This window comes from Artibeus jamaicensis, unplaced genomic scaffold (genome assembly GCF_021234435.1).
Source record: "Artibeus jamaicensis isolate MK-2021 breed Jamaican fruit bat unplaced genomic scaffold, CSHL_Jam_final contig_354, whole genome shotgun sequence".
Taxonomy (NCBI): Eukaryota; Metazoa; Chordata; class Mammalia; order Chiroptera; family Phyllostomidae; genus Artibeus; species Artibeus jamaicensis.
In genome coordinates this window covers 7,103,688-7,131,359 of record NW_026521803.1, presented here as the reverse complement: position 1 = coordinate 7,131,359, position 27,672 = coordinate 7,103,688, and the positions used below count along the sequence as shown (strand labels likewise).

At 37.4% G+C, this 27,672-nt stretch overlaps 1 protein-coding gene across 1 annotated transcript in view; it reads left to right on the top strand.

The window, feature by feature from the left end:
- The window catches only part of USP14 (ubiquitin specific peptidase 14), a 56,948-nt gene that overhangs the window by 14,267 nt on the left and 15,009 nt on the right, over positions 1 to 27,672 (top strand). The window contains exons 4-9 of the mRNA XM_037158397.2: positions 1,884 to 1,988; positions 2,971 to 3,074; positions 21,569 to 21,627; positions 23,979 to 24,109; positions 25,463 to 25,543; positions 25,902 to 25,987. Coding sequence (XP_037014292.1) covers positions 1,884 to 1,988; positions 2,971 to 3,074; positions 21,569 to 21,627; positions 23,979 to 24,109; positions 25,463 to 25,543; positions 25,902 to 25,987 — 566 coding nt within the window. The remainder of the gene's footprint in view (positions 1 to 1,883; positions 1,989 to 2,970; positions 3,075 to 21,568; positions 21,628 to 23,978; positions 24,110 to 25,462; positions 25,544 to 25,901; positions 25,988 to 27,672) is intronic.

The following is a 27,672-nucleotide window of genomic DNA, read 5'->3' as shown; positions in this document are numbered from 1 at the left end:
GGCTGGAAGACGAGAGGAAGTAGGGCTTCCCCCTTGGCTGGAAAAGTAGGGCTTCCCCCTACTTTTTTTTTAAAAAGATTTTATTTATTTATCTTTAGAGGGGAAAGGAAGGAGAGAGTGAGAAAAATATCAATGTATGGTTGCCTCTCATGCATCCCCTGCTGGAAACTGGCCTGCAACCCAGGCATGTGCCCTGACTGGGAATTGAACTGCGATCCTTTGGTTTGCAGCCCTGCACTCATTCCAGTGAGCTACACCAGCCATGGCCAACCAACCTTCTTTAGCTCAACATACTTCATTGTGTAATGTTTGTTAATAATATTAAATGGCATTGCTTTGGTCTTTATTCTTTTTCAGAAATTTCTTGGCTGTTGTCATGGACATGAATTTGCTCCATGAATGAAAAATTTTGTAAAGTTTCAAAAAGGAATTTTGTTAAATATGGATAATAATTCGGAATCATTCTTTACAATAACTTTTCATTCTAGAAACTTGTTATATCCTTCATTTGTTTTTGTTTTTTTTAAATTTATTGAGTTATTTTTCAAGTACAGTTTTCTTTTGTCCCCTTCATTTGTTTAGGTGGGTTTTTTTTTCTATCCTTAACTAGAACTTTATAGTTTTCTTATCATGTATTTTTTGTTATGTTCTCTCTTAGATATTTATTGGTATTCACTTGTCCCTGTTGTACTTTCTAAATAGCTATTGCTAATATATTTTAAAAATAATTTGGTTTTCCTGAGACACTTGTCTTCAGAAAAAGATTTTCTAGTTCTGATTTGGCATTATCTCATAAAAAGCTTAAGTAAAAATAACAGGTGATACAATGAGGGTTATTGGATTTCAACATAGGTTCCCTTTAAGACTATGTGTTCATTGACCTCATTTTCTAATTTTAATCCTCATCAAGACATTTTTTTATCTTTCTTTGTTTTTTAAACCTCCAGTCAGGTTGTTATTTCAAAAAAGTCTGTACCCTTTTCTTTGTTTCATGTGTTAATGTCGTCATGTTAAGAGCTTGGTAATAATCTTGTTCACATTTCAACATAATGAGATTTAGGATGACAGTGTCTTCATTGGTCTTTAGTTGTGTGGAATGTTACATGTATATCGAATGTAAGTTTAGGTTTAACAATTTGTAGAATTATAAAATTGAGTATTTTGAACTTATATGTTTGATGTGATATTTTCTGGAATGGAGATTTCAATGCTCTTAAGATATTTCTGTTCAAATGTAAATAATTGTTACAGTTATAAAATAGATATTCACAGAAAGAATCTTAGTGCTTAGTTTATTTGTTATGAGAAGAAATTGTGCCATTAAATGTTGATGATCATGTGAAGAAATCCCTTCTGTGCGAGAATGGAAACATTCTCAATTTTCTTTATGACAGTATTTTCCCTTTAGCTTTATTTATAGTTTATATAGAATAAAACTTACCCTTTTTTGAGTGTATAGTTTGATGAATTTGGTGAATTTTGTATAGTCATGTAACCACACCATAGTCAAGATAAAGAAGTTCCACCACTCTAAAAAGTTTCCTTGGGCCTCTTTGTAGATAAATTGGTGATCTCTGCCTGAAGCAGCCATTTCAGTACTTTTAAAAAAAACTTCGGTGATTTTTAGTAGAGTCATGAAAACTTCTCTACTGTCTAATTTTAGAACATTTGCATTATTCTGAAAGAAATATGTATGCATTTGAAGTTACTCCCTCGTCCCACCTTCAGTCCTAGCAACCACTAATCTACTTTGTGTCTCTATAAATTTATCTTTTCTGGCAAGTACAAGCATGTAATTGTTTTTTCTATGTCTGGCTTCTTTCATTGAGCATGAAAATGGTCAACTTTTGAGCATTTTTTGGATCTGATTTGTTTTAAAACAGGGAATGACTCTACTAATGATGGGCTCAGCAGATGCTCTTCCTGAGGAACCCTCAGCTAAAACTGTCTTCGTAGAAGATATGACAGAAGAGCAGTTGGCATCTGCTGTAAGACAAACCATGTTTTATGTGAACACTGCTTTTCAGAAGTACATTAAAGTGCCTTTCAGAAAGGAGCATCTGATTGTTTTGAAGATTTAATAGTTAATATCAAGATGTATGTTTTATTTTTATGTTTTTTGAAAGTGACTGGAGTTTTTCTATAATTAGATAATTTATTATATAGTGAATTAGTATATACTTAAATATAAATTTGAGGAGTTGTCAACACTGTTTGTCTTTACTATTAATTTTATGTGGAAATGGGCTGAAAGAGGCTAAGTAGTTTAAGTACTAGGATATTTAAATTCTTAAAACCTTCCAGGTTGAAAATATATACAATTCGTCCTTAATTTAAATGCAGCATTGGTTTAGAAACTGGCCAGCATATATCTATTAAATGTTGTTGTTATTATTTTACCACCCAGCATTTGTACAGTACTGTTCATGTTTTTGGAAGTGTTTGTATATATATTTTGTCACCCTGTTTTAATGATAAGCCTGCAAAGAGGTCAGGATTGATATGACTGTCCTTTTATTATTTTCAAGAAAGGAATTATTGATTAAAACACAGAATGATTGTGAGTATGATGCAAGGAAAAGTTTTTGTTGGGGAATAAAACATGTTACTTTAGAGCACAGGTGGCTAAAACAAGCCCCGCAGGCCGAATCCAGCCCTCCACCTTGTTTTATCCAGCCCGGCACCTTGTTTCTACCTGGCGGCAGCACCAAGCTCCTTGGCCCTAGTTAAGGAGCAGTTACATTTACACAGTCCTGAAATTACATTTGCCCCTTTGAAGGCAACCTGGAGGCTGATGTGGCCCCTGGTGTAAATGCCGCCCCTTGGCGTCATTTACCCTGCTTTAGAGTAAAGGTGGAATATAAATCATTATGAGTTGGTAAATTATACTTGCTTTAAAGTGTGAACCTCAGTGATTTATATATGTGTTCTGTCATTTTATAAAAGTGATTTTATTCTTTTCCTTATCAGATGGAACTACCATGTGGATTGACAAACCTCGGTAACACTTGTTACATGAATGCTACAGTTCAGTGTATTCGTTCTGTGCCTGAACTCAAAGATGCCCTTAAAAGGTAAGACAAAAGAGAAATGTTTTAAGTCTTTTGGGTAATGGAAGTTCACGTTTGGGTGAGTACTGTTTGTGTGTGTGTGTGCGTGTGTGTGTGTGTGTCAATAGCAGCTTTATTGACATGGAATTAATTTACCATATTCTTTTAAAGTGTTCAATTAAATGGTCTTACTATATTCACAAGGTTGTGCAGCAATCCCCACATCTAATTTCAGAATATTGCCCAAAAAGACACCTCATGCTCATTAGCAATTACTCCTTACACCCTTTCCACCTACAGCTCTAGGCAACCATTAATCTACTTTTTATATTTGTCTATTCTAGACATTTCATTTAAAAGGAATCATACAGTATGTGGTCTTTTTGTGACTGGCTTTTACTTAGCATATTATTTTTTATGTTCATTTATGTTTTAGCATGTATTAGTATTTCATTTTTTGTACGGCTGAGTAGTATTCAGTTGAATGGACATGCTGCATTTGTTTATCCATTCATCAGTTGATGGATATCTGGATATCCATTTTTTAGCTGTTAGAAATAATGTGGCTGTGACCATTCACAAGTTGTTGTGCAGATGAGTTGTTTTCATTTCTCTTGGTTGTGAGTTTGGATTGCTTGGTCTTATGGTGACTCTTATTTTAAACAACATTTTGAAGAATTTCTGAACTGTTTTCTAAAGTGGCTTCACCATGTTACATTCTTACCGGCAATGTAAGAGAGTTCTAATTTCTCCACTTCCATGCCAATCTTGTCATTGTGTGTACTGTCAGGACACCATGCTGAAGGTGAAATAGTGTCTCATTGTGGTTCCTATTTGCATTTACCTAATGACTGGTAACTGATTATTTTTTATGTACGTATTGACCATTTATATTTCTTCTCTAGGGAAATGTCAGATCAAATTCTGTGTATTAAGTGGTTTGTCTTTATGTATTCTGGATACAAGTACTTTTTCAGATAGTTTTTATTTTATGAGTTGTTTTTCTCATTCTCTGTTTTTTAAAAAAATATGTTATTTATTTATTTTTAGAGAGAGGAGAAGGGAAGGAGAAAGGGAGGGAGAGAAACATCAATGTGTGATTGCACTCCATTCTGGGGAGCTGGCCTGCAACCCAGGCATGTACCCGACCGGGAATTGAACCGGCAATGCTTTGGTTGGCGGGCCTGCGCTCAATCCACTGAGCCACACCAGCCAGGGCTTTCTCATTTTCTTGATGGTATTGTTTGTAGCACAAAAGCTTTGAATTTTTTCTTTTTTTTTTAAATTCAGTTGATTGTTGTAAGATTGGTTAAAAGTTTTGTTTTGTTTTGTTTTTGGTCATGTAAGAAATCATTGCCTAATCCTAGGCCACAAAGATTTACTCCTGTGTCGTTTTGTTTTTGTTTTTCTTTTTAAGAGTTACATAGTTTTAGCTGTTTACATTTAGGTTTGTGATCCATGTTCACTTAACTTTTATGTGTGGTGGGAGGTGCGTGTCCCATGCCATTCTTTTTTTTTTGGAAGGAAGGGAAGGGAGAGAACAGGGTACAGAAACATCAGTGTGAGAGAGAAACATTGATTGGTTGCCTTTCGTATGCACACAACTGAACCCACAACCCAGGCATGTGTCCTGGCGAGGAATTGAACTGGTGACCTTTGGCTTCGCGGGATGACACCCAACTGAGCCACACCAGTACAGCCCAGCCCATTCTTTTCATGTGGATTCTTTTGCATGTGTATATTCAGTTCTTCTAGCACCATTTGTTGGAAAAAATAATCTTTCCTTGCGAACTGTCTTAGCATCTTTGAAAATTAATTGACCATTATACATATAATAAGTGAGATTTATTTCTGGACTTTTCGATTCTAGCCTAGAAATAAATGCATTAATTTGTATGTCTGTGCCATAGAGTAAAGGTTTTAAGAAGAAATAAACTTTGTTTTATATCACTGTACAAAAGAAGAGTAAATAATTATTCATGTTTTGAGAACCTTTGAAATAGTCTATAAATTCGGGTCCAGTATGTGTGTATGTTTAACTTAAGAAATATGTAACTTAAGGCTGACTAAATTTAGTATAACTGTCTTGATAATACATTGCAGTTCCTTGTCTTCTGAACAGGTTTTCTTATACATGGAGGGGTTGGGGCTTAGACCTTCTTGGGTGCTGCCTTACTCGTGGCTGCAAGGACATTGCTCAGTTCCTCTCTTCCTCTTGGCACTGATGTGTCTCCATCCTTTCCTTTATTTTTTTTTAAATTTATTTATTTATTTTTAGACAGAGGTTAAGGGAAGGAGAAAGAGAAGGAGAGAAACATTGAAGTGCAAGAGAAACATGGATTGGCTGCCTCTTGCACCCTCCCATCCGGGTACCTGGCCTGCAACTCAGGCATGTGCCCCAACTAGAATTGAACCAGCAACCTTTCATTTGGCGAGATGATGCTTAACCTCCTGAGGCACACCAGTCAAGGTCCCACCCTTTTCTTGATGAATTTCAGGGCCTTCTTGTCTTTAGTTGCCTTGAGTAGCTCCATGGTATGCCTGTCACTGGGGGGCAAAGCCACACACCTTGGATAATGTTCTGCATTAACTTGTTGTGTTTGGTGAGGCACCTGTGGCGATGGCTCTGCCTTGGCTTGCTCATGTTCTTGGTCACTCTTTGGCCCCTGTTGAGGCCCACAGCCAAGGGTAGTGCAGGGCCATGGCTGAATGCTCCATTGCAGTTCTTTATGATACAGTTCTAAACTGCAGTTTGGTTTCTTAGCTTCGTGAATGCTGATTTTTTTAAATCCTCACACAAGGACATAGTTACTGATTTTAGGGGTGGGGGAGGGAGAGAGAGAGAGAGAGGGAGAGAAACATCAGTTGGTTGCCTCTTGTATGCCCCAACTCGGGAATCTACAATCTAGGCATGTGCCTTGACCAGGCAGGTGTTGAAATCTACAACCTTTCAGTTTACAGAATGATGCTCCATCCAACTGAGCCACACTGGACAGGGCTGAATGTTGATTTCTTTTAATTTCCTTAGTGACTTCTGAAATGCTTTGGTAGAACTGAGCATTACAGAGTAGGTAGGACTACATAGAAACCTGAGAGTAACTGGAGGTTTTCTAAATTTCTCTGAAGTGAATATTTGTCAGGTGTTTATATAAAGTTGCCTAGAGTGCAAATGTGATTTATTATCAGTGAACAAGACACAGTACCTATTTTTAAGGCACTTAAAATCTAATTGAGAAAGATGATCAAGTAAATAGGTACTATTTCAGAACTGCTTTGATAGGAAATGTTATTTTTCCTCAGAGGCCTGGTTGCTTCTCTGCTGTTTTAGTGGTTACTTGGTTACTTGGCCCATGGTTACTGATGAGGGGTCTGCTATCACTCTTAATTTGTACTCTTTTCTGGTAATAACCGTTAGGATTTTCTCTTTATTTTTCAAAGCTTTCCAGTACTGTAAGTGGGAGTTTGCTATTGTTTATCTTTTTTAGTGCTCTTGTCCTAAACTCTGGGACATTTTTGGCCATTATTTCTTCAGATGGCTACTCTTCTATTTTCTCTAGATTTATCTTACATGTTGAATATTAGAATTTCTGGATCTATATTTCATGTCTTTTTTTTTCCTCTGTACTTTTATGTGCTGTGTTTTGAGAGAATGCCTGTTTTTTTACTTATATTTCTTTGATTTTACATTAGTTTTGTTCCACAACTGCTTATTTATTACTACTGTTTTTTTTGTTTTATAACCTCCTGTATAATATTTGGATATGGGTCCTGTTTTTATTTCTTTGAACCTTTAAAATACTCTTATTTAAAGTTTTTTTCCTTAACTCACTTATCTTTGGATGTAAAGAATGTTTTTCCCTCATCTGTTTGAAGATTATGTACTTATCTTTCAGCCATATTCTCTTCCTCTTGTCTTGATTGTAATTATCTGAATGAGTAGCTTGCTGGAGCAGCTCCTTGTCCCAGAGGGTGGTTAGTTGGGACAAACTTGCCTTACTTCAAGACTTCTTTCACCTGGGATACCTTATAGGCTCTATTTCAAGGAAAGCTCTTTGATACTGTATAGGTTTTGTTTCTCTGAGTTTTCTGTAAGCAGAGGAGATTTCATCCTACTGATTCTGTGTTTTTGAAACCAAATGATGTATTTTTTTGAATTTTAAGTTTCACAAGGGTGGAAGTTCTTGTACTTATTAACTTAATCGCTACAAGATGACAGAAATGGGGTTGTGTGTCATTGGGAAAATGGCACAAACTGAGAAAATAGGAATGAAAGAAGAGTGGAAAATTACATGGAAGGTGTTTTACAACTGGAGGTGGTGAAGATTATTCTTAGATAGGGTTTTTATTTGACAGGTTCTAGAGAGTGAGATGTATAATGATGAATGGTAAAAAGTGCATACAAGAGTTAGTAGACTGGCTTGGCTGAAGAGTCAGTGAGAGCCAAGAATTACAGCTACAGGTAAAATCTGTTTTGCTTGATCCTGTTCATTAGTGGAACCTCATTGTAGTGTGGGAGTTCTAAATTTAGAACCTAAAAGTATAACGTGCATATAATAAAAATTAGCCTTGAAAATTCTGTAAGCTACTTATAAAAGACAGTATCACTTGGCCACATTTTGTCTTATTGGAGACTGGCCAGCCAACTTTTTAGTTTTTAAAAATTTGTTTATAGATTTTATATAGAGAGAGGAAGGCATGGGGGTGGGGAGAGATTGAGATTGAAGGAGGGAAACATCAATTTTGTTGTTTCACCTGTCAATGCATTCATTGGTTGATTCTTGTATGTGCCCTGACCAGGGATTGAACCTGCAACCTTGGTGTATTGGGAGGACGCTCTAATCAACTGAGCTACCCGGCCAGGGCTCTGGCAAGCCAACTCTTGATAAGTACAACATAGTCAGTTTTTCCATTAGCAATTACTAGATTGCCATTTTATTCTCATTTTCAAATATGTATAGGAATGATCTTTTCTTGGTAGAATTGACTCATGAAATTGGCTGTATCCACCCTTTTTTTTGCACTTCAAATGTGTATTTTCTGTCTTTTAGAGTCAGTTCTAGTAATTCATGCTTTTCCACAAATTTTTCTATGTGTAAACTATTTAGCCTAAGAGTTACTTTTATTTTTGGACCTGCATTTTCCCTCTTTTTTATTTATTTGTTACATTTGTTTTTTTCCTCCCTTGATTATCTTTTTTCCCCCTCCTTTGGGTATCTTGTCAGAGGTTTATATATTTTATTTTTCACAGAATCAGCTAGTAAATATATTCACTCAGTTATTTCAATTGTCTATTTCATTCTGCTTTTGTTTGTAATAATTTCTTCTGTTTCGCTTACATTTGTTTTATTTTCTAACTTCTTAAATTGCATGCCTGGATCATTTATTTATACATATATAATAATGAAAGTATTCTGAGGTTTTACTGTTGTATTCTATTTATTAGATAATATTGATTAGATGTTTAAAGAAACACTAAAATCTATTTTTTGCTCTTGGCTCAATATCTGTTTTTACTTATGAAATTAAATTTCATAAAAGTACACAAATGAACTATCCCATAACGAACACACTCATGTAACCAACACAGATAAACACAAACCTATCAGCAGTCCCCAAATCCTCTCACCTGTCCCTTTCTAATCTCTAACCTGTCTTATATTGACTATTTTCAGCTCTTTGTGAACAGAAACATACAGAATGTATTTATTTGGGTTTGGTTTATCAATGTTGTGTGTATGTGTAGTTGTATTCATTTGTGTTCATGCTATAAAGTACACAATTTATGCATAAATTATCACATAATTATTCATTTTTCAGTTGATGATCTGATGTATGATTGATTCTCTTTTTGTGGGTGGTAAAGTGTAATAGACATTTAGTTAATTTTAGTTACATTCAAATTTTCTGTATCATTTAATTTTTATTAACTTGACAAAGACTAGGAAAGATATTATTCCTGCCAGTTTCTCTTTCTGTTTCTCTTTTTTTAATCCTTACCCATGGATTTTTAAAAAATATATTTTATTGATTATGCTATTTCAGTTGTCCCATGTACCCCCCCTTCACTTTCTTCTACCCTACATATCCCCTCCTACCCACATTCCCCCCCTTTAGTTCATGTCCATGAGTCATACATACAAGTTCTTTGGCTTCTGCTTTTCCCATACTATTCTTACCCTCCCCCTGTTTATTTTCTACCTACCATCTATACTACTTATTTTCTGTACCTTTTCCCCCTCTTTCCCTCTCCCCTGTGGATAACTCCCCATGTGATCTCCATTTCTGTGGTCTGTTCCTGTTCTAGTTGTTTGCTTAGTTTGTTTTTGTTTTAGGTGTGGTTGTTAATAATTGTGAGTTTGCTGTCATTTTACTGTGCGTATTTTTTATCTTTAGATAAATCCTTTTTAACATTTCATATAATAAGGGCTTGGTGATGATGAACTCCTTGAACTTGACCTTATCTGAGAAGCACTTGATGTGCCCTTCTATTCTGAATGAAAGCTTTGCTGGATAGAGCAATCTTGGTTGTAGGTCCTTGCCTTTCATGACTTGGAATACTTCTTTCCAGCCCCTTCTTGCCTGTAAGGTCTCTTGAGAAATTAGCTGACAGTCTGATGGGAAGTCCTTTGTAGGTGACTGTCTCCTTATCTCTTACAGCTTCTAGGATTCTCTCTTTCATTTTTCTGTCTTGGCTAATGTAATTATGATGTGCCTTGGTGTGTTCCTTCTTGGGTCCAACTTCTTTGGGACTCTCTGAGCTTCCTGGATTTCCTGGAAGTCTGTTTCCTTTGCCAGATTGGGGAAGTTCTCCTTTATTATTTGTTCAAATAAGTTTTCTACTTATTGCTCTTCCTCTTCCCCTTCTGGTACTCCTATAATTCAGATGTTGGAACGTTTAAAGATGTCCCGGAGGTTCCTAAGCCTCTCCTTATTTTTTTGAATTCTTATTTCTTCATTCTTTTCTGGTTGGATGTTTCTTCCTTCTGGTCCACTCCTTGATTTGAGTCCCAGTTTCCTTCCCATCACGATTGATTTCCTGTACATTTTTCTTTATGTCACTTAGCATAGCCTTCATTTTTCATGTAATTTGCCACCAAATTCAACCAATTCTGTGAGCATCCTGATTTCCAGTGCTTTGAACTGTGCATCTAATAGGATGGCTACATCTTTGTCACTTAGTTGTATTTTTTTCTGGAGCTTTGATCTGTTCTTTCCTTTGGGTCTTTTTTTTATGTCTTGACAGTCCTGTTAGGTAGTACGGGGTAGAGCCTTAGGTTTCACCCGGGGAGGTAACCCACATCCCTGGGTCGTGACGCTATATGTGTGGGATGGTCTGAGAGGGAACAGTGGTGCTTGCTTCGCTCTCTGCCAGAGTTCAGACACTTCCCCAACTTCCCAGAAGCAAATTGGGCCCTCCTGGTACTGATTCCCAATGTGGGTGGGCTTGTATACATTCTAGGACCTTTGGGGTCTCTCCAACTGACTTTCCTGTGAGGCTGGGAGTTTCTGCCGCTGCCACCTCAATACCCACAGGTGTTTTCAATCAGTGGTCTGAGGCTTTATTTCCCCGTGATGGGATCCTGGGTTGTGCGGTCAGTCCCACTCGCCCTTTGTTTCATCTCGTTTATTTGCTGGCGAATGTGGGACCGCCCCATGCAGTAGCCACTGCCTTGCCACAAGCTGCAGCCTTGTGTGCCCAGTTCCACTGCTTCCTCACCACCTTGCTGCCCCTGGTCCACTAGCTGCCACCTTGCGGCGAGACCTCTCCACCCTGGCCGCCTGTCTGTGGTCTGGATGAATGTTTCTTCTTTAACTCCTTGGTTGTCGGAGTTGTCTTTAACTCCTTCCATACAGTTCAATTTTCTGTCAGTTACGGTTGTTTTTGTTTTTAAATTATTCTTCTTTTGGTTATGTGAGGAGGCATAGTGTGTCTGCCTAAGCCGCCTCCATCGTGGCTGGAAGTCTCTATTTTTTTAAATTGTTTTTAGAGAGAGAGGTAGTGAAAGAAAGAAAGAGTAACATTGATCAGTTGCCTGATATATGCCCAAACTGGTATTCAAACCTGGAGCTTAGGTATGTGTCCTGACTGGGGATTGAACCTGCAGCCTTTCAGTTCATGGGATGATGCTCCAACCAACTGAGCCACACCAACCAGGGCCATCTTTCACTTTTTAACAGTTTTTCTTTGTAAAGGTGATTCTTAATATTATTTGGCTATTAGATGGTTTTATCTTAATTAGGAAGTATATGTTTTCTTATAATATTGAGAGTTTTTACGGGATAGTATTAAATTACCTGTGATTCTTCTATTCTCATTTATTTAAAAGAAATTTGATAATTCATTAATGTAGCTTTTTGCCATAAATGTAGAAATAGTTATTCATGTTACCATACAATTAGAAGCAAAATTCAGTAACAATAGCAGTTATGTCATTATGTGATGTTCTGGAATAGATCTGATCTCTTAGTGCCTCATTTCAATTTCAGAAGTGCCTTTGAAAAAGTTGCTATAATGCCTGACAGGGAAACTATTATGACATTCTTTTTTTTTTTTTAATGAACATATATGAGGTCTGTCCAGAAGGTGTCCAGCTATGTAATATGAAAAAGAAACACTGTACATAGGACAATGCTGCTTCAGTTCCCTTCAAAGTAGACACCTTGGGACCTCCCACAATTCTCCTAGTCAGCATCAGCTGCCCTTTCATATATTCCTAAGTTTCATCAGTGATCTGAAATCTGTTCTCTTTTAAAGGCAATTTTAGTTTTGAGGAAAGCCAGAGATTGCAGGGCACCAAATCTGGGCTATAGCAGGGCTGAATGACTTGGGTGATTTGATGTTTAGCGGAAGAACGCTACATGAGATGTGATGCATGAACAAGCTGGTTGTCATGATGAAGCTGCCAATCATCAGTTGCTCAAAGCTGTGGCCTTCTGAATCCGGTAGTTCCTGCAGAGGAATGTTCAAGCTAAATACAAAATTTGATGCAGATTTGTTGCCCTACTCAGCCAGTCATTTTGAATGCTATGGCCACACAGTACACATACTCACTCGATGGCATCTACCACCCCCACTGACTACTACAGTGAAATTGTTCATGCGTGTGCATTCCAGTCCACTCTCCTTGGCTGCCAGGTTGCATCAATGTCACACAAACTGTTTTTGTTACATTAACAGTGGAGTGACTGGACTTTTTCCAGACAGACCATGTGTAATTTAGACATCATTATGAATTATTGTGCATTGAAAATTTAAAAAAATTTTTGTTGCAGCAGTTTCCAAAGATCTAAGTAAATGAAAAAAAGAAAAACAAATTTTCAGTTGAATGTAATTTAACAACATTTTCTGTGACTTTATCATTTTATTTTTAAAGTTTTTTTCCATGAAGTCTAATTTATCAGTTGTTTCTTTATTTTTTAAATATTTTATTTATTTATTTTTAGACATAGGGGAAGGGAGGGAGAAAGAAAGGGAGAGAAATATCAATGTGTGGTTGCCCCCTCATGCACCCCACATTGGGGACCAGGCCTGCAGCCCAGGCATGTGCCCTGACTGGGAATTAAATTGGTGATCCTTTGCTTCGCGGTCTGGTGCTTATTCCGCTGAACCACTCCAGCCCAGGCTTATCATTTTTTAACTGTTATTCTATTACACATGTCCCAGTTTTTTCCCCCTTTGCCCTCCTCTGCCCTTCCCACTTCCTTGCTCCTGCAATCAACTCCTTACACTTTGTACATGTCCGTGGGTCATTCATACATGTTCTTTGACTAGTCCCTTCTCCTTTCCACCATTAACTGCCTCTCCCTTCACCTTTGGTCACTCAGTTTGTTCCATGTTTCCATGCCTGTGGTTCCATTTTGTTTGGAAACCACAGGCAGCTTTGAGCTCTCCCTTAACTGTTAAGAAGTAGTTACATTTGGGGGGGGGGGGGTTGGGTTGGGAGTAAAAGACAGAATACTGTACTTGAAAAATAATTAAATAAAAAAAGATAATTAAGAAAAAAAAGTAGTTACATTTATACAGTCCTAAAATTACATTTGGCCCCTTGAGGGCAACCACGAGGCTGGAGTGGCCCCTGGTGAAAATGAGTTCGACACCTCTGCCCTAGGAGATATATTGGCAAATATATTGCTACATGGGATATCTGAAATTTTCCTGCCTATGTTTTCTTCTAGGTCTAGGACTTTTATGGTGTTATGACATATATTTGTCTTTTATCCATTTTGGGTTTATTGTGATATATGGTGTAAGTTGGTGGTGGTCTAGTTTCTTTTTTTATTCCTTTTTTGGGGGCTCATGTGCCACTATCGATCTCTGAACACCATTTATTAAAGAGGCTATTTTTGCCCCATTTTATGCTCCTGCCCTGTTTGTCAAATATTAATTGACCATAGAGACATGGCTTTATGTCTGGGCTCCCTATTCTGTCCCACTAATCTATGTGTCTGTTCTTAGGCCAGTACCAGACTGTTTTGATTATAGTGGCCTTATAGTATAGTTTGATATCAGGTATTGTGATCCCTCCTATTTTGTTATTCTTTCTCAAGATTGCTGAGGCTATTTGGGGTCCTTTTTGGTTTCATGTAAATTTTCAAACTATTTCTTGTAGATTTGTGAAATACACCATTGTTATTTTAAAAGGAATTGCATTGAATCTATAGATTGCTTTGTGTAGTATGGACATTTTGATGATGTTAATTCTTCCGATCCATAAACACTATATATGCTTCAATTTATTTTTATCTTCCTTATTTTCTTTCTTCAGTGTTCTGTAGTTTTCCAAGTACCGAGTTTTTACCTCCTTGGTTAAATTTATTCCTAAGTGCTTTATTTTTCTTGTTGGTGTTGTAAGTGGGTTTTTTCCCCTAGTTTTTCTTTCTGATTTTTCATTGCTGGTGTACAAAAATGCCATCAATTTCGAATATTGACTTTGTACTCACTATTTTGTCAAATTCACTTACTATATGTCAAGTAGCTTTTTTGTGGATGTCTTTTCTTTCTTTTTCTTGTCTGATTGCTGTGGCTAGGACTTCCAGCACTATGTTGAATAAGAGTGGTGAAAGCAGACAGTCTTGTCTTGTTCCTGATCTTAAGGGGAAAGCATTTAGTTTTTACTTGTTAAGTATAATGTTGGCTGTAGGTTTCTTGCATATGGCTTTTACTATGTTGAGGTATGATCCCTCTGCTCCCACTTTGCTGAGTGTTTTTATTGTAAATGGGTACTGGATTTTATCAGATGCTTTTTCAGCATCTATTGATATGATCTTATGGTTTTTGTCTTTCATTTTGTTTATGTGGTGTATTATGTTTATTGATTTGTGAATATTTTACCATCCCTGCATTCCTGGGATTAATCTTACTTGGTCCTGGTGTATGATCTTTTAGTATATTGCTAAATCCAGATTGCCAATATTTTGTTGAGGATTTTAGCATCTATGTTCATCAGTGATATTGTCCTGAAGTTTTCTTACGGTTTTGTGTCTTTACCTGGTTTTGGAATTAGGGTGATACTGGTCTCATAAAAGGAATTTGGGAGTCTTCCCTCTTCTTGAATTTTTTGAAATAGTTTGAGCCCTGGTTGGTCTAGCTCAGTGGATCGAGCGTGGGCCTGTGAACCAGAGGATTGCAGTTCGATTCTCAGTCAGGGCACATGCTTGGGTTGCAGGCCAGTTCCCAGCAGGGGACCCACAAGACGCAACCATACATTGATATTTCTCTCCCTTTCTCCTTCCCTTCCCCTCTAAACATAAATAAATAAATCTTTTAAAAAAGGAAAAAAATTAGTTTGAGAAGGATAGGAGTTAGTCTTTCTTAAATGTTTGATAAAATTCTCCAGTGAAGTCGTCTGATCTAGGGCTTTGTATGCTGGGAGTTTTTTGATTGCTGCTTTGATTTTACTAATTGTTATTGGTCTATTCAGGCTTTCTGCTTCTTCTTGATTCAGTTTTGGAATATTGTATGTTTCTACAAACTTGTCCATTTTGCCCAGGTTGTCCAATTTGTTGACATTTAGTTGTTTGTAGTAATTTTTTAGAATTCTTTATATTTCTATGGTATTGGTTGTAACTTCTCTTTCATTTCTTATTTTATTTTATTTATTTGGGCCCTCTCTTTTTTCTTAATGAGTGTGGTTAAAAGTTTGATCTTGATTATTTCCTTCCTTCTACTTGCTCTGGGCCTTGTTGTTATTCCTCCAGTTCTTACAGATGTAGGTTAGGTTGTTTATTTGTGATTTTTCTGTCTTTTTTAGGTAGGCCTGTAGTGCTATTTACCTTCCCCTCAGTACTTTGCTGTGTCCCATAGGTTTTAGGTTGTTGTGTGTTCATTTTTATTTGTTTCCAGATACTTTTTGATTTTTTCATTGATCTCATTGTTGACCCATTCATTATTTAATAACATGTTTTTGGGTTTTCATGTATTTGAATGTTTTTGAGTTTTTTACCTGAGGTTGGTTTCTACTTTCAATCCATTGTGATCTTAGCAGATGCTTGATATTATTTCAATTTTATTGAATCTTTTGAAGCTTTTTTGATGTCCTACTATGTGGTCTATCTTTGAAAATGTTCCATGTGCATTTGAAAAAATGTATAATTTGCTTTGTTGGGGTGAAAAGTTCTATTATATCAGTTAAGTCCATTTGATCTATAGTATCATTCAGTGCCATTATATTCTTGTTGATTCTTCATTTGGAAGATCTATTCATTGTTGACAGTAGGATGTTAAAATCCCCTATGGTGACTATGTTGTTGATAGTATCTTTCTGAAGATCTCCAAGATTCTTTATTTAGGTGCTCCTATGTTGAATGCATATAAGTTTTTAAAATTTTTATTTTTATTTACTTTCAGAGAGAGAGGAAGGGAAGGAGAAAGAGAGAGAAACATCAATGTGTGGTTGCTTCTCACGAGCATCCCCTATTGGGGACCTGGCTTGCATCCCTGACTGGGAATCAAACCAGCAACCCTTTGATTCACAGGCCCAGGCTCAATCCACTGAGCTCCACTAGCCAGGGCAGATGCATATATGTTTACAAGGGTTATGTTGTCCTGTTGAATTACTCCCCTAATTATTATGTAGTGACTTGCTTTGTCTCTTTTTATGGCTTTTGTTTTGAAGTCTGTTTTGTCTGGTATAAGTACTGCTACTCCAGCTTTTTTTGTGTCCATTTGCTTGAAATATTTTTTTCCATTCCTTCACTTTCAGCCTGTATAGATCTTTGTTCTGAGGTGGGTATCTTCTAGACATTGTATATGTTTTCTTATCCATTCAGCTACCCTATGTCTTTTGACTGGAGCGTTTAATCCATTTTTGTAAAGTTATCATTGAATAGGTATTTATTTGTTGCCAATTTTGCCATACCTGTGCATCCTGCTCCCATTTCTTCTTTTTATAGCAGTCCCTTTAGCACCTCTTGCAGTGTTGGCTTGGTGCAGATACACTCTTTTAGCCTTCTTTTGTCTGGATAGCTCTTTGTATCACCTTCCATTTTAAATAAGAGCTTTGCTGGGTAGAGTAGTCTTGGTTGTAGGTCCTTGCTTTTCATTACTTGGAATATTTTGTGCCAGTCCTTCTGGCTTCCAGTGTTTCTGTTGAGAAATCAGCTGACAGTCTTATCAGAGCTCCCTTGTCTATTACTAGGTGTTTCTTCCTTGCTGCTTTTAAGATTCTCTTTGTCTTTAAAATTTGCCCTTTTACTTATGATGTGTCTTGGAGTAGGCCTCTTTGGGTTCATCTTGATTAGGATCCTCTGTGCTTCCTGAACTTGCACAACTTTTTCCCTCAACAAGTAGGGAAGTTTTCTCCTATTATTATTTCAAACAGGTTTTCTATCCCATGCACCTTTTCTTCTCCTTCTGATATTTCTATGATGAGAATGTTATCTTTCATGTTCTGAAGCTCCCTTAATCTATCCTTGTTCTTTTTTAGTCTTTTGTTTTGTTTTGTTTTGTTGCTCTGACTGGGTATTTCTACCTGTCCTTCAGCTCGCTGGTTCGGTACTCTGTTTCATTCAGGGTGCTTTTAATTCCTTCTATTGTATTTTTCATTTCAGATACTATATTCTTAATTTCTTCCTGGTTTGTATTCGTAGTCCCTATGTCCTTTTTCATGTTGCTGTAGTTCCCATGAAGTTCCTTGTAGCTCCCATAAAGTTTCTTGTAGTTCTGACTCCCTTGAGCATTCTTATAAGCATTATTTTGAACTCAGTGTCTGCCAGATTGCTTAACTCAATTTCAGTTAGCACCCTCTCTGGGGATTCTGCCTTTCTTTTCATTCGGGGGTTACTTGTTTGTCTTCTCATTTTCGGTGACTCTTTTTGTTTGTTTCTGTGTCTCGGGTTGCTCGGCTTTGCCTGCCTGTCTTGGTGGCATGGACTTCTGTGGGACTCAGTGATGCAGTCTCTTTGATCTCCTGGTCTATATGCTCTAGGGTTGCCCTTTATTCATTTTATATGGGCTCTCATTGTACATGAACTTTGGTCATTGATGGCTCATTTGTTGTTGGGTTCTCCTCTCCTGCAGGCTGACTTGGAGTCACAACCCCCGCCATGTCTTGTATGCTGTTGTACAGGTGCTGATTAACAAAGCAATACTACCCAGAATACCAAACCCATGCCAGCAAAAATAACCTCCTACCACATCAGCAGTATCAATAACAATTGAGCAAAGATCAGTAAGGGTGGAGAGAGATTAAGAATAGTGTGGGGAAAAAGGGAATATGAGATGACTAAAGGAGAGAATGATTTTGTGTTTGGAGAAGGAAGAGAATAAGAGTAGGGAACAGAAACAAGGCAAAGAAAGGGAGAAGATCAAATTTAAAATGTAAGTAAACCAGGGAAGGGTGATGGCAAAATGGAGTAAGAAAAGGGAAGAGTAGAATATAAGATTTGAAATAAAATTTAAAAAGTAGTGAACCAAAGAGAATAAAAATGCAGAAAAACCCTAAGAGGGTCAATAACAGTGACAGCTAAGCAAAGATTAATGAAGATGGAAGGAGAATAATAATATTCTTATTCTTATATTCTGCTTAAGAAAAGAAAAAAGAGAATATGAGATGTCTACAGTAAGGAAAAGTGATTTTGAGAGGATAGAGGGAAGAGAAATAATGAGAGTAAGGAATAAGATCCAGGCTAAGAAAAGGAAAAAAAATAAAATTCCAAACTCAAATAAGCGTGGGCAGGGGGAAGGCAAAATGGAGTAAAACGCGGGGAATGTAACCTATGAGATTTGAAATGAAAAAAATTAGTGAATAAGTAGGAATGCAGTTGAAGAATATTAGCAATAACAATAATATCCACACCAGACAAGCCACAATTTATAAAGGTGGAAAGAAAATTATAAGACGGAGAAAAAGAATGAGAACTGACTGAAGGAAGGAAGAATGATTTTGAGAGGACAGAGGGAGGAGAGTAAGGAATAGGAACAAGATGCGGTGTGGGGGAAAATATGATTCACAACAAAAATGTTCAAGGACAGGAAGAAGGCAAAATGGAGTAAGAGAAGGGAAGGGTAGAGTGTGAGATTTTAAATGGAAATAAAAAATTTAAATAAAAAGAAATAAAGAATAGTGAATTAGTTGAAATACACTTGACACAAAAGAAGTCTTAAAAGGCTCTGTGAAAGAAAAAAACAGTACAGATTCTGAAGAGGAACAAGGTGGAATTTGTCTCAGCAGCAGGGGTGTCCAACTTACGGGCCACATGTGGCCCAGGATGGCTATGAGTGTGGCCTAAGACAAAATCATAAATTTACTTAAAATGTTATGAGGCTTTTTTGATGATTACTTATCACAATGTATTTAATGTGTGGCCCAAGACCACTGTTGTTCCAGTGTGACCCGGAGATGCCAAAAGGCTGAACACCCCTGTGGCAGAGTTTGGTGTTTGCCTTCTGCCTTCTGTTTCTGGGTCCGCCTCTGGTTTTTTGTCAGCTCAAGGTCCTAGGGCGGGTTGTCCAACTTCAGGCAGTGTTACCAGTATTACCTTCCCCTGCCTCTAGAGGGGGCTTCTATTGTGATTGGGGTAGTGGGCCCTGGGTCTCCCTTGGGAAGCACTGTTCAGTCTTCTGGGAAAGTTGTGGGTGTGTTCCCCCTGCCCTGCCCATCTTGGTCTGTCTTAGCTTATTTTCAGTAGTGTATAGTTTCTGCTGAATTAGCTGTCTGTTTCAAGGGAGGAGCCAATCTGTGTAAGAGGGTCTGCTCTTTACTGCTTGGTGCTGCGGGCAACTCTGTGTGAGAGCTGAGGCTGGGTGGGGCCCTGGTTCCCCCTTGCTGCATTGATTTCTGATCTCCCTGCTTTGCTGGGCTCAGTGAAATAGAGCCCTAGGAACCAGTGTATTTTGTCTCCCTGAGAGAAGTTCAAAATGGGCCCTTTAGGATTTCTCTTTCTGTCTTTCTCTTGTGGATGTTCACCTTGTAGGGGGGGTTCTTGAGCCTCTCCTGCTTGCAATCCTGCAGGAGGTAGGGGCTGGGTACATCCTTCCCTTTCTGGAGGTTCAACCCCCCCCCCCCCCCCCCCCCCCCAGGGGAACAGGGCTCTGTCTGGCTGCAAATAATCTCAGGTGCTCTTGCCCGCCCAGTTCCTAGTCTGTTGCCCTTGTAACAGAGTCAGTCCTGAACTTACCACTCTGCTCAGCCTCCATCCTGCTAGCTGTGCCAGGCTGGAGCCGAGAAATCTCCTTGCTGTGCTTTCTTCTTTCTCAGCCTAGCTGCACTCATTGGGATCAAACCACACCCTCAATCTTTCCCCCTTGCTTGGCAGGGCAGCCATACAAGGATTCCCTGCCCAGAACACCTCATTTTCTCTTTTTAAAAAGTCTCTCCACCCCGTGGGAGAGGGAGAGGGTTGCAGGTTTGCCGGTTTCTCCCCCAAGTCTCTCCAGGCATCTCCACTGCAGCACTGAGTCACTGTGTGGCTTTCTGCACACACCACCTCTTCAAAAGTCAGAGGTCTCTCACAGTCAAAACTGACTGCATCCTGTCTCTACCTGACAGAATACCTGCCTCTCTGGCACTCTTCTGGTTGGCAGTTTGCTGCTGCAGCTGTGGGTGTGCTCCTTGGTGTGTGTGTGTGTGTGTGTGTGTGTGTGTGTGTGTGTGTGTGTGTGTGTGCGCGTGCGCGCTGGATCTCCCTAGCTTTGTGTATCCAAGTCTCTTGGCCTGGGTCTGGGAGTTCTCTGCCCTGGAAGGGGAGGGAGTCACAGAGCTGCAATCTGACCAGCGTCTCCACTGCTGCAGGCACCGTACCTATGGTCCCTCCCCTTCAACCTATAAAATCTTAAAACACCTGTTGGGAAGTGTCTTCTGTACTGCTTGGCTTCTAGTCCACTGAGATTCTGTTGAATAATCAGTTTTTAGACGATCAGCCAAATATTCTAATTGGGAACAAGAGCAAGTGGATTCATCTTCCACCTATTTCTCTTTTCTGTGACTTTTCATTCTACTAACATAAGCACAGAATTTTGTTTTTCAAATTGAAATATCTATGTATAGTGAAATGCATGTATCTTAAATGTTCAGAGTAATAAGTTTTGACAAATATAAATTCTTTGTAACCCTGTTTATAATCAAATTATAGAACATTTCCACTATCCCAGAAAGTTTTCTTGAATCCTTTCCAGTCAGTCCTCATTCCCTCCCACTGCCCAAATCCCTGAGATGCTGTTGATCTGTAGCTTTGTGTGTACTGAAATTGTACAGAATGTACTTCGTTTTTGGCTTGGCCTTGTTCACTCAGCATAGTTTTTGAGATCCATCCATGTTTTGACTGTGTCAGTAGTTCTGATTGCTCCATATTCTTGCCAGTCTTAGGGGTATCACCGTTTTTCATTTTAGTGGGTATGTAATATGTAAGCATAGTTTTGATCAAAGTGAATATGCAATCTCTCTCCTGCCCCCAATGTTGGAATATTACCTGAATAATAATTTCTGATCTTTTGTTATAAGACATATTAGAAAATACTGTGGTTTGAGTATTTCCTTTGGATGGCAAGTCCTTTGTACCATTGTAAATTAACTGAGAATCACAAAGCTGAAAGTGCACTTAGAAATCATTTAATAGAAAACCCTCATTTTATAGGGTGAGCAAACCGACTTGAAATTTAAGTGACTAGTTAGTGCTAAATGTAGGTGAATTGATTTTGATTTAATGTTTTTGATCTAATGCCTTTTTTTCTGAACATTTTTGAAGTTGTATTTTATTTTCTTTGTAATAAATGACCAGTTAATCTGTACCTTTTGTTTTATACTCTCTCCAGAAAATTTTTGGTATAGATGAGTTAGATAAGGGGAACAAATTTAAAGTGGCTTCGTTCTTTTAATTTCCCCTTATTTTAGCACTCTCTCTCTCTCCCTTTTTTCCCCCTTATGGTTAAAGAAGTAAGACCAGAAGAGATAAAAATAGAAAGGTGGGAGCAACTCTGAGAAACTTGCAGTTGAGGATGTCATAAGTCCTTTTAACTTGCTTCTTCCCATTTGAGTGTCAGGAATTGAACCCTGTTTTTAATTCTGCCTTCATGTCCCTAGGTATGCTGGTGCCTTGAGAGCTTCAGGGGAAATGGCTTCAGCACAGTATATTACTGCAGGTGAGTGTCTTAAAAATACATACTTTTCAAGAGAGAGCATAGTATTTACTAAATGTTATTTTTCACTCACAGTTTGTTAGTACCTTTCAATTTATAAAATGTGATTTGTAAAACATCACCTCATTAAAGTTGGACTACTTACTGTAAACTACTTGTGACTGCTTATATTTAAATTATAAACCAGTGATGTGTGTCCTTTTTGAGAAACAATATTTGGGTTAAATTATAATTTTGACTTTAGATTCTATTAATAAAATAAATTTGGGGGGATATCCAGAGATAGGTTATGTTATAGTTGATGAAATCAATAATAAAAGAGAGTCTTAGTGGGTTTTAGTGTAAGTGGGGTATGAGGAATGAGGAAAAATAGAAATTCTTAAAGGATAGGAATAATTTATTTTTTTATTACATGAGACCATCTATTCCCCCATCTCATTTTGGGGCATTTTGACAAAATGAGTACCCTCTTCAATCATGGGGCTAGGTTGATAGAGTTTTTATAGGTGTGTGGGTTTTTTGGTTTGTTTTTTGTAGCAGCTTTATTGAGATATTCATATACTATACAATTCACTCATTTAAAGTGTATAATTCATTATTTTTTAGTGAATTCATAGAGTTGTGCAACCATCACCAAAATTAATTTTAGAGTATTTTGAGCATTCCAGAAAGAAACTCTACCTTGTAGCAGTCACCTTGCTTTCCCTTCATCACTCCCAGCCCCATGCAAGTACTAATCAGCTCTCCGCCTCTGGAGATTTGTCTATTCCACACTTTTGGTATAAATGGGATTATACAATTTGTGGTCTTTTCTGGACTGGCTTCTTTTCTCTTAGAATGTTTTCAAGGTTCATCCACATTATAGCATGTAGCAGTACTTCATCCCTTTTCATCGCTGAATAAGATTCTATTGATTGGATATACCACATTTCATTTATCCTTTCATCATTGAAAGACATTTGGGTGGTTTCTGCTCTTTGACTATTACAAGTACTGCTGAACATTCTGTGTATAAGTCTTGGTGTGGACATATGTCGTCATTTCTCTTGGGTGGGTAAATCTCTAGGAGTGAATTGCTGGTTTATATGGTAACTATATTTAACCTTTTAAGGAACTGCCAGGCCATTTTCCGAAGGAGCATCATTTTACATTTCTTTCAGCATGTATTAGTGTTCCAGTTTCTCAATATATTGTTGATATATCAATAATGCTGGATTTTTTTTTGTCCTTGATTATAGCCATTCCAGGGATCTGAAGTAGTATCTTACTGTGGTCAACTATTAATTTTTAATTTTAATACTATAAGCAGTGAGTTTCTTTGTGTCATTTGGAGTTAGAGATTTCCTCTAATCTTTTTTTCCTAAAAGGAGCTTTATTTTTTTTAATGGAGTTTTTAATGAGCAAATATCATTTATATCTAGTTCATTTGATTGCTTATATGCATCTAAGAGTAATTCAGAATTTTCAACTGCTTTTCCAGTGTCTTATAGAAGGCTTGTAGTGTTGATGGGATAGTTATTTTTTGCTTCTTGACTTTTTAAACTTCATTTTATTTTTTAAACATTTTTTTAAAATTGATTTTTAGGAAGGGAGAGGGAGAAAGCATAGGTTGTTCCACTGATTTATGCATTCATTTGTTGCTTCTTGTATGTGCCCTGACCAGAGATTGAACTTGCAACCTTGGCATATTGGGAGGATGCTCTAAACAACTGAGCCAGGGCTAAACTTTTTTATTTTGAATTAAATTTAAATTCACAAAAAAGTTCCAAGAATTCACCAGTTACAGATTTTTTTGTCACATCTGGTTCATCGCTGTCTGTAATGCATATTCTTTTTTCTGAACCATTTGAGAGTAAGTTGCACACATCATGTCTTTTATTTCCAAATACTTCCATATGTATTTCCCAAGGATTAGGACTTTCATAACCATAGGACGATTTTTAAAATCTGGGGATTTAACACTGATACGGTACTCTAAAATACGGACTTTATTTATTTATTTATTTATTTTTCCTTCTCGCCTGATGACAGACTATTTACATTTTTACAATCGAGCCAAAATTGCCCACTGTAAAGTTGTTTTAGATGACGACGTCTGGCAGAGAGAGGGTCTGGACGCAGAACTGTGTACTACAACTGGTGATTGCATTGTGAAGTCTGGGGAGTTCCTGCAGTTTGAACAACACATGTTTTTCTTATTAGGAATCTAACAATTACAAAGTGAATAGATGTATACAAAAACAGTTATTTAAGCAGTTTTAAGCAGTTATTAAGCAGTAATTGAGATTTAATTTACAGTAGCATGCGTTAAATATGCCACTGTTTTACTAAGGTACTGTTTGCTTTGTTTTAAGCCCTTAGAGATTTGTTTGATTCCATGGATAAAACTTCTTCTAGTATTCCACCTATTATTCTACTGCAGTTTTTGCACATGGCTTTTCCACAGTTTGCAGAGAAGGGCGAACAAGGACAGTATCTTCAACAGGTAATCAGGGCAAGGCTCTTGGTTTCATTTTGTAAATGTAAAATTTAGGTTTTCTACATTACCATACTTATTGGAGTTTATTTGGAAATACAAACATCAGTCCTCTCTAGTTCAAACCACTATTATATATTGCCTGGAGTGATCATCTTGTTCACTTGTGTTTCTGCAGTGTTTCTCTGTATAGCTCCCAAACTCCTTTTAAAATGTAAATAAGATTATGTTGGTCCCTGTTCAATACTTCCTGGTGATCATCTATCCCTAAATAATTAAAATCGTAAATAATTCTAAATAATTATCCTGTGCCTACTTTTTTTGAATTTATCATGTGCCACTGTCCTTGCTCACTTCTCTCCACATACTGGCTTCCTTGCTATTTTTTAAAACCTCCAAAAATCCTCTTTCTGCAGGATCTTTTTTTTTTTTTTTGTAAATTTTGAGATTACATTTATTATAGCTGGAGACAGTGAAACAAGGAAGGGTTCAGGATAGAAGCAGCAATAGGAGAGCCTACCTAGGCGGGGGTGCTTTGTCTAGAGACAGGAAAGAAGCGAGCCGTGGTGGGGCTGCTGTCAGCCCACTGGAAGGTCAGTGAAAAAAGAGCCTTGGAGACAGATTCAGGGGGTTAGCCCAGGATGAGCTGCCACTGCCCACTGCTCCCCTGGCTGCAAGTCTCATGGGACCCTTAGAGTTTAGGAGGAAGAAAATTCACTTGAAAAGAAGATGAATGAAGTGCCCCAAGGAGGGCAGCCAGGGTCTTTGCTCTTGTTCCTCTGGCTCTTAGTAATATGACTTTCACTTTCCTCCTTACCTTCAGGTTTCATGGCTCAAATGTTGCATCAGACAGATTCTCCTTGATTATCCTACTGAAGTAGCACACTTTTCCTTCTCCCAGTTACTCTGCTCCCGTATTGCCTTCTTTCCCCCTTTACTACCCTTCTCTACTTGAATTTATGTTATATTTTGTTTATCTAGGTTTCCCATTAGAACCTTTCTATTTTATTTACTGCTATGTGTTCCTAGTGTCCAGAACAGTGTTTAGCATAATCAGGAGTTCAGTAAACATCTCTCTTTATTTTAATTACATTTATTGGAGTGACATTGGTTAATAAAATTATATAGATTTTAAGTATACAGTTCTACCATAAAAATATCTCTTGAATGAATGAAAAGAACTATTTCGGAATTTCTTTGTTGTTTTGAAGATCATAAAAGATCAACATTAGCTTAAAATTTTTGAAGAAAAAATTAGCTTTCTTCTCCTTCCTTAAGGACACTAATTATTTTTGGAAGGATTCTGTAGATCAGACACTGTCATAGCCAGGATTATTTACTGTGTCGTTTTTAAAATTACAGGATGCTAATGAATGTTGGATACAAATGATGCGAGTATTGCAACAGAAATTGGAAGCCATCGAGGATGATTCTGTTAAAGAGGTAATTGAAATATATTTGCAATTATTGATTTTCATTGTACTTTGATTCATCCCCACCCCAATGGCTTGAAATCAATTCATCTTAATAGATAGGCATGAACTTGCATACTTTAGATGTTCGATCTGTAGTTGGAATTTGAAAGCTTTCATTTGACACTTGAATTAATGTATTTTTATTAAACTTAATTGATATTATTGAGCATCTGTAGTTTTTTCATAATGTTTTTTGAACAGCAGAAGGATTTTACAGAAAGGGATTACATTTTAAAAAGCTTAAATATATTTCACTAAACTGGATTGTGTGGGAGGAAGTATAATTACATAATGTAAAACAGGCATTTTTATTTTAATATTTGCAGACAGATTCTTCATCTGCATCAGCATTGACACCTTCCAAAAAGAAAAGTTTAATTGATCAGTTCTTTGGAGTTGAATTTGAAACTACGTATCCTTATGAGCCAAGATATGTATGAACTACTCATAACTTATTAGAAGTGAATGAAGTAAATTGGTATAAATAATGTAAACTGATGGGAATGGGGGGTGGGATGTGAAGAAAAATTCTTCAGAGATTTTTGTGTCTAAGCAATATCATGGGAATTAGAAATTTGGAAAAATACACCAGTTGGAGTGATCTTGAAGTTTAGATAACTATACTTTAAGGATATTCAATATTGTTTCCTAAGAACATGTTTTTCAAAAAATATATTTTACTGATTATGCTATTACAGTTGTCCGATTTTTTCCCGCCTTTATTCTTCTCTGCTCTGTATCCCACCTCTCACCCCCATTCCCCTACTTGGTTCATGTCCATAGGTGATACATATAAGTTTTTTGGCTTCTCCATTTTCTATGCTCTTTTTTTAAAAAATATATTTTATCGATTATGCCATTACAGTTGTCCTATTGCCCCCTTCATTCCCCTACACTCTGCACACCTGCTCCCCCACCGTTCCCCCCTTTAGTTTATGACCACATGTCTCAAGTTCTTTAGATTCTATATTTCCCATACTATTCTTGCCCTCCCCCCTATTTTCTACCTACCATCTATGCTACTTATTCTCTGTACCTTCTCCCCCCTTCTCCTTCTCCCACTCCCCTGTTACTCACCCTACATGTGATCTCATTTCTATCGTTCTGCTCCTAATCTAGCTGTCCTCTTAGTTTGCTTTTGTTTTAGGTGTGATTGTTAATAATTGTGAGTTTGCTGTCCTTTTACTGTTCATCTTTTTTATCTTTTTCGTAGGTAAGTCCCTTTAACATTTCATATAATAAGGGCTTGGTGATGATGAACTCCTTGAACTTGACCTTATCTGAGAAGCACTTTATCTGTCCTTCCATTCTAAATGAAAGTTTTGCTGGATAGAGCAATCTTGGATGTAGGTCCTTGCCTTTCATGACTTGGAATACTTCTTTCCAGCCCCTTCTTGCCTGTAAGGTCTCTTTTGAGAAATCAGCTGACAGTCTGATGGGAACTCCTTTGTAGGTGACTGTCCCCTTATCTCTTGCTGCTTCCAGGATTCTCTCCTTTATTTTAATCTTGGCTAATGTAATGATGATGTGCCTTGGTGTGTTCCTCCTTGGGTCCAACTTCTTTGGGACTCTCTGAGCTTCCTGGACTTCCTGGAAGTATATTTCCTTTGCCAGATTGGGGAAGTTCTCCTTTATTATTTGTTCAAATAAGTTTTCCACTCATGGCTGTTCCTCTTCCCCTTCTGGTACCCCTATAATTCGGATATTGGAATGTTTAAAGATGTCCTGGAGGTTCCTAAGCCTCTCCTCATTTTTTTGAATTCTTGTTTCTTCATCCTTTTCTGTTTGGTCATTTTTTTACTCCTTTGATTTGAGTTCCAGGTTCCTTTCCATTACTATTGGTTTCCTGTGCATTTCCCTTCATTTCAATTAGTTTAGCTTTCTTATGTTCCTCTAATTTGTGACTAAAATCAACCAGTTCTGTGAGCATCCTGATCACCAGTGTTTTGAACTGTGCATCTGAAAGTTTGGCTATTTCTTCATTGCTTAGATTTATGGGCTCTGGGGCTTGAGCTATTAATGTTTTGGTCAGGTCACGCCTATTATGTATGAGAGCGGAGCCTTAGGTGTTCACCAGGGTGGGGCAACCCAGTTGCT